A 7284-nucleotide genomic window follows, 5' to 3' on the forward strand; every position below is an offset into this window, starting at 1 on the left:
GTATGAGTTGCTTATGAGTGACGTGGTACAGTAAGACTCATTTAAAGTGGTAAGACCCATTTAAAGTGGTTGGGACACCGGAGATGCTCTGAATAATTTTGTTTTTTGCATTCTCTGGCCACAAGAAATTCCAGCGGAGCAAGATGAAGAAAATAAAAATGGGAGAAGCAATTGTGGAAGAAAAGAGTGGGTAGAAAGTGAAAAGAGAGGTAAAAAAAAAAAAGAAAGAAGAAAGAAAAGAAGGTGTAGTATATAAGAGAAGAGAAGAGAAGAGAGAAGAAAAGAAAAGAAAAAGAAGAAAGGAGAGTGGGTTTGAGACCACAAACAGAAAGAGAGAGTGCGATGGCGACAGGCACAGGGACAGGGTCAGGAGGAGGAGGAACAGGAACAGGAACAGGAACAGAGTGGATGAGGAAGGCAATAGCGCAGTACACGGAAGACGCGAGGCTGCACGCGGTGTTCGAGGAGTCGTCGGGGAGGTCGTTCGACTACTCGCAGTCGGTGAGAATGGCATCGGAGAGGATCCCAGAGCAGCAGATAACGGCGTATTTGCAGAAAATCCAGCGTGGAGGGCTCATCCAGCCCTTCGGCTGCATGCTGGCAGTGGACGAGGCCTCCTTCAGCCTCCTCGCCTACTCCGACAACGCCCGGGACATGCTCGGCATTGCGCCGCACTCGGTACCCTCCCTCGACGACCGCCACCACGCCCTCTCCCTCGGCGCCGACGTACGCGCCCTCTTCACCCCCTCCACCGCCCTCCTCCTCGACAAGGCCTTCTCCGCCCGCGAAATCTCCCTCATGAACCCCCTCTGGATCCACTCCCGCTCCTCCGGGAACCCTTTCTACGCCATCCTCCACCGCGTCGACGTCGGCATCGTCATCGACCTCGAGCCCGCCGCCTTCTCCGACCCCGCCCTCTCCATCGCCGGCGCCGTCCAGTCCCAGAAGCTCGCCGTCCGCGCCATCTCCCAGCTCCAGAGCCTCCCCGGCGGCGACGTCTCCCTCCTCTGCGACACCGTCGTGGAGAGCGTCCGCGAGCTGACCGGGTACGACCGCGTCATGGTTTACAAATTCCACGAGGACGAGCACGGGGAGGTTGTTGCCGAGAGCAAGAGGCCCGATTTGGAGCCTTACATTGGTTTGCATTACCCCGCCACCGATATCCCTCAGGCTTCTAGGTTCCTCTTCAAGCAGAATAGGGTTCGCATGATCGTCGATTGCCACGCTTCCTCTGTCAGAGTCATCCAGGATGAGGCTCTCCTCCAGCCTCTCTGCCTCGTGGGCTCCACCCTGCGTGCCCCTCATGGCTGTCACGCTCAGTACATGGCTAACATGGGTTCCATTGCTTCTCTGGTCATGGCTGTTATCATCAACGGCAACGACGATGAGGCTCTTGCACTTTCCGGAAGGACTTCCATGAGGCTGTGGGGGCTTGTTGTTTGCCATCACACTTCCGCTAGGTCTATTCCTTTTCCCTTGAGGTACGCTTGCGAGTTCCTCATGCAGGCCTTTGGGCTCCAGCTCAATATGGAGCTTCAGTTGGCGGCCCAGTCCTTGGAGAAGCGCGTTTTGAGGACGCAGACTCTGTTGTGTGATATGCTGCTGAGGGATTCCCCTACCGGCATTGTTACTCAGAGTCCTAGTATTATGGACTTGGTCAAATGTGATGGGGCTGCTCTTTACTATCAGGGGAATTACTACCCTCTCGGGGTGACTCCCACGGAGGCTCATATAAGGGATATTATTGAGTGGTTGTTGGCTTTTCATGGAGATTCAACCGGGTTGAGTACTGATAGTTTGGGTGATGCTGGCTATCCTGGGGCTGCTTCGCTTGGCGATGCGGTTTGTGGGATGGCGGTTGCTTATATCACTGAGAAGGATTTTCTTTTCTGGTTCAGGTCGCACACGGCCAAGGAGATCAAGTGGGGTGGTGCTAAGCATCATCCGGAGGACAAGGATGATGGCCAGAGAATGCACCCCCGTTCCTCCTTCAAGGCGTTTCTCGAGGTCGTCAAGAGCCGGAGCTTGCCGTGGGAGAACGCCGAAATGGATGCAATTCACTCTCTGCAGCTTATTCTGCGTGACTCGTTTAGGGATGCTGAGCATAGCAATTCCAAGGCTGTTGTGGATCCCCGGGTGGGGGAACTGGAGTTGCAAGGGGTGGATGAACTGAGTTCTGTGGCCAGAGAGATGGTTAGGTTGATCGAAACGGCCACTGCTCCTATATTTGCTGTTGATGTGGATGGACACGTGAATGGATGGAATGCAAAGGTTTCCGAATTGACAGGACTCCCGGTTGAGGAGGCTATGGGGAAGTCCTTGGTTCGCGATCTTGTGTTTAAGGAGTCCGAAGAAACTGTCGAAAAGCTTCTTTCTCGTGCTTTAAAAGGTACCCCTTCTCATACTCTGCCATTTTGGTCTATATATATATATATATATATTAGGTAGGAGAGCCCTGTACTGTAGTTCCATTGGAAGGGGATGCAATGCATGTTTTATTTGATTGTAAACAAGATGGCTACAAGTTTAGTAGGTGCACGGGATACTTAACGGTATTGGAGTCAACTGGACTGGAAAGTAATAGTTTCATACTAACTATAATAGCATGATAAATAACTAACTCTTCCAAATTCCTAAGCACAAATATGATTCACTAATATAGTAGTAATTCAATAAAAAAAATGCAACCTAGGCAGAAAATTCTACTCAACTGTGTAACAATGCAAAGCTTATGAAAAAAGAAGAAAATAAAACATTTACAGTCCAATCCAGTGAGTGCCATTTAGGGTTTAGGGTCTGCTAGGTGAAGGAGGAGATTGTAGAATGAAAATCAATTTACACTTGATATAACAAAAGTATGGTTGAGGTCATAGAAAATAAAATGTACTAGGTCTCACTTTTCCGCTTTCCAGCCACTCAATCAGGCAGACTGCATGTCAATGAGCTAGCTTAGAAGTAAATTGTTGCCTACTGCTGTAAACTACATCTAGTTTGGCTTTAGGAGAAATAAGGTATTGATAATTGGTTGTATAATGACATAACTTGAATTTAATTAGTACAGGTGAAGAAGATAAGAATGTTGAGATAAAAATGAGGACGTTTGGCCCAGAACATCAAAATAAGGCAGTTTTTGTAGTGGTGAATGCTTGCTCCAGCAAGGATTATACAAATAATATAGTTGGAGTGTGCTTTGTTGGTCAGGATGTTACTGGTCAAAAAATTGTGATGGACAAATTCATCAACATACAAGGCGACTACAAGGCTATCATACACAGTCCAAATCCTTTGATCCCTCCCATTTTTGCATCGGACGATAACACGTGTTGTTTAGAGTGGAACACTGCGATGGAAAAACTTACTGGTTGGGGCCGTGTGGATGTCATTGGAAAAATGTTGGTGGGAGAGGTTTTTGGGAATTGCTGTCAGTTGAAGGGTCCAGATTCAGTAACAAAGTTCATGATTGTCTTGCACAATGCGCTTGGCGGACAAGACACTGATAAATTCCCTTTTTCATTTCTTGATCGGCATGGAAAGTACATACAAACTTTCCTCACTGCAAATAAGAGGGTCAACATGGATGGTCAGATCATTGGGGCTTTTTGCTTTTTGCAAATTGTGAGTCCGGAACTTCAACAGGCTCTAAAGTCACAGAGACAACAAGAAAAAAATACCTTTGCTAGGATGAAAGAGTTAGCTTATATTTGTCAAGGAGTAAAGAACCCTCTGAGTGGCATACGCTTTACTAACTCTCTTTTGGAGGCTACAGGCTTGTCCGATGAGCAAAAGCAGTTTCTTGAGACTAGTGCTGCTTGTGAGAAGCAAATGTTAAAGATAATACGAGACGTTGATCTTGAACGCATTGAGGATGGGTAAGTTTTCTGAGCAATCCTTTAAAACCTTTTGGTTGTCCTGGAAGCCACTGTTAGATAGTTAAAATTTTTGTCTGTATGGTATTGAAATGTAATAGCCAAGTTTTTAGACCAAATGGTATTTTGACATGGGGCTAGGTTACCAAGTTAGACCAAAGGTTCAACATTGTTTCTCCAAAGGACTGTAACTAGAATGTTGATGTAGAGTTGTCTGTAGTTCCAAACTTTTTTTATTTGAGTATGATATCCATACGCATTTAAGGGCTTGCGGGCTTTAATATTCGAGGAATGTTGTAATTTTAAAAGCTATCTTTAAGGTCAATGGCCTTTTTCACATGTGCAAATTGAGTATTGATTTTGCACTTGTCAATCAGGGTATTTGATGGTGTTTTATGTCAAATCAACTTATCAAGTAATGCTAAAATTAAAATCCTAGTATAGTTTTTAAGTTCATTATATAGTTATATTTCCCTTCTAATAAGATAGTCATGATACTATTAGATACTGTTGATTGGTTGATGCTAAAGTGCGAGAAATTGAGAATTATTTAATAAGTTAATATCTGATAATGATGGGGTGGGCAAATGTCTTCAGGCCTGGTTACTTTGAGAAAATAGTTTCTATTTTCGTTTACCATAACATGCCTTAGTCAGACAAAGCACTTGTCAATCATGTTAAAACGTACACTACCTTCTCAATAGGATATGCAAATTTGGGAAGTTGGTATCTCTGAACATCAATAATCAATTCTATCTCAATATAACTTGCTCTGCTAGTGGGTTGATAATTGATGCTTTCATTTTATGTTTTGCAGCCTCTGTTAGTTGCCTTAAGTGTGCTTACTTGCTTTAATGTCCCTATAAACTTACTGCATTGATTTTCTTCAGAGAAAGGCAAGATTCATGTTTTGTTTTCCTTTTGGGGTTAGGTCCCTGGAGCTTGAAAAGGGGGAATTCTTGCTTGGAAATGTCATAAATGCAGTTGTTAGCCAAGTAATGTTACTGTTAAGAGAAAGAAATTTACAGTTGATTCGTGATATTCCTGAAGAAATCAAGACATTGGCTGTTTATGGTGATCAATTGAGGATTCAGCAAGTGTTGGCTGATTTCTTATTGAATATAGTGCGCTATGCACCATCTCCAGATGGCTGGGTAGAGATTCATGTACACCCAAGAATAAAACAAATTTCGGATGGGCTTACTCTTCTCCATGCTGAATTTAGGTACTGTCTCGTGAGTAATTTTCATTATTTTTGTCCTCAAGTAAGTGCTTACCGTTTTCGGATGATAATTAAAAAACTCAAATGAGTGTTTATAAGAGTCTCGGGTTTAATAAACCCTATCTCAATATGACAATATAATAATTGAATATTCTGAACCTTGGTAGATTGGTATCGAAAATCTAGGTTTCCTATCTGAACTCAGAAAGAATGCCTTCTAACTTTGGAAAACCTTAAAGATGTATGTTTTATCGATATCCCTTGTAATATCTTGTCATTCCACATAATTTCTTGAAATGAGATTACATAAAAGAAGAAAAAAAAATGTTCTTATCCAACAAAAAGAAAAAATAAAAATTGCGAGCACTGGTTATTAGCTAAATACATTCCACAGTTCCCCTTATATTTAGCAACTTGTAATTTAGTGCCCGAAATGATGGTGCTTTTCTATATATCCAATTTTCACCTGGCTATTTAATCGATTGTGTCTAATATATATATTTATATTTTTTTTTTCTTTTTATGAAGGATGGTATGTCCTGGTGAAGGTCTTTCTCCTGAATTGATTCAAGACATGTTCAATAGCAGTCGGTGGGTGACTCAAGAAGGTTTAGGGCTAAGCATGAGCAGGAAGATTCTAAAGCTAATGAATGGGGAAGTCCAGTATATCAGGGAGGCAGAACGGTGCTACTTTTTTGTTCTTCTTGAACTACCTGTGACAAGGAAAAACCCTAAAAGTGTTAAATAGGTATTCTGTAGCTGTAAGATTAAATTTAAAGCCCTGGCTCTTCCCCTCATGCTGACCGTTAGATAGTTTGTTGTCATAGATTATGCTCACCTAACAAGGCAACTTAAGGGACAAGCATTTGAAGAAGCTGATTTGGCTATGTAATTCTACCAAATTGGACTCATGTTTCCCACCCTGACAACTTGTTCGGTACAGCGAGAGTGGCTAGTTAATATGTAGCTAAATGTAACCTTAAATCTTACTGATAAAGTTATGGCAGAGTAGATGAAGTGCTGAGTCGTCAATATGGGGTGTCCTGCAAATTTTTCAAGCAAATGCATACAGCATTAGCTGCTGCAGTGAACTCCAATCCGTGGTTGGATTCAATTGCATTCATCTCCTGCATTGTTCTCTGTTGTGAAAGCAACTGCTTATGCCAAGTTAGCAAATAATTGTAAAATCTTGGTCTCCAACAAGGTTTGCCCTCTGCGATGTTGCTTTCCAACTCCCCACCTTTTTTTTTCATCATCGCCTGTAAATCCCTTCCTTCAATGTAATAAAAGCTGGGTTATCCTGTATTTTTGAAACTTCGTGAGAGCTAGCTTCTGTCAAAAAAAAAAAAAATAAAGAAATAAAAAATGAATATGCACTTATCTTTCTTTATCTGTATTACTGTATTGTGTCTGTTTCCACAGATTTATTTTATTAATAAACACAATGACAGATGAATTAATCACAACTGCTGATCCAGAAAGCATTAGGGAGTGAGTGAATATCCTTGCAGAACTCCAAAGCAGATGTAAATAGATGGTTTGGTGAGCTTGAAAGCTTTAGTAGTATTTTATCTTGAATCTTGAGTTCACCATTCAAACCTCAGTAGTACGAGAATTGTTTATTTTAATATATTGTTGATCAGGAGGGTGAAAATGACCAATTACTGCTTTACACTCCGAGGGATTGAGATGGTCTAATTGAAATGGACATAATACTGTAAGTAAATGCACTGGAACTACAATCACAGCAGACAAAATGACAACTAGGTTTTAGGGTTTTCAACTATCAACAGAGATTCTAGGATGATGATTTCATTCAATGGTTCATATGCAATGTAACAAATAATCCAATCACACGATGACAGATTTGATTGCCCAATAGAAATGAACATAATACTGAAAGTAAATGCACTTGAACTAAAGACATAGCAACCAAAAATGACAAATTGGTTTTGGGTTTTTTCAACTATCAGGAGAAAGATTTTAGGATGATGATTTGATTCAACGGATCATATGCAATGTAACTCAATTATAATCCAATGATCAATGACAGATTTGATGGTCAAGTCTTCTAAGTAACCACTAATTCTTCTCAAAACTCGAAGGGGAAAAAAGATAAGACTAAAGTTCATGCACCCATGATCTAATACAAGTACATCAACATCCTAATTAGGGATTTAATGATAAATCACGACA

The 7284-nt window shown here is 41.8% G+C and overlaps 1 protein-coding gene across 1 annotated transcript; it reads left to right on the top strand.

Annotated features, from left to right (window-relative positions):
* The first annotated feature begins 260 nt into the window (after positions 1-260).
* LOC109787996 (phytochrome B-2) lies at positions 261-6478 on the top strand. The gene is made up of 5 exons (XM_020346608.3): positions 261-2389; positions 3062-3869; positions 4798-5091; positions 5617-5836; positions 5916-6478. The coding sequence occupies exons 1-4, from the start codon at positions 343-345 to the stop codon at positions 5834-5836; spliced, it is 3369 nt and encodes a 1122-aa protein (XP_020202197.1). The 5' UTR covers positions 261-342; the 3' UTR covers positions 5916-6478.
* The last annotated feature ends 806 nt before the right edge of the window (positions 6479-7284 follow it).

Source organism: Cajanus cajan, chromosome 1 (genome assembly GCF_000230855.2).
Source record: "Cajanus cajan strain Asha chromosome 1, NIPB_CcT2T_4, whole genome shotgun sequence".
In the NCBI taxonomy this organism is placed as follows: Eukaryota; Viridiplantae; Streptophyta; class Magnoliopsida; order Fabales; family Fabaceae; genus Cajanus; species Cajanus cajan.

Bases quoted from the DNA above. Each gene is read 5' to 3' on its own strand.
- LOC109787996 (XM_020346608.3), top strand. From the start codon at position 343: ATGGCGACAGGCACAGGGACAGGGTCAGGAGGAGGAGGAACAGGAACA. The intron at 2,390-3,061 runs GTACCCCTTCTC...TAATTAGTACAG, and splicing joins TCTTTCTCGTGCTTTAAAAG to GTGAAGAAGATAAGAATGTT. The intron at 5,092-5,616 runs GTACTGTCTCGT...CTTTTTATGAAG, and splicing joins CTTCTCCATGCTGAATTTAG to GATGGTATGTCCTGGTGAAG.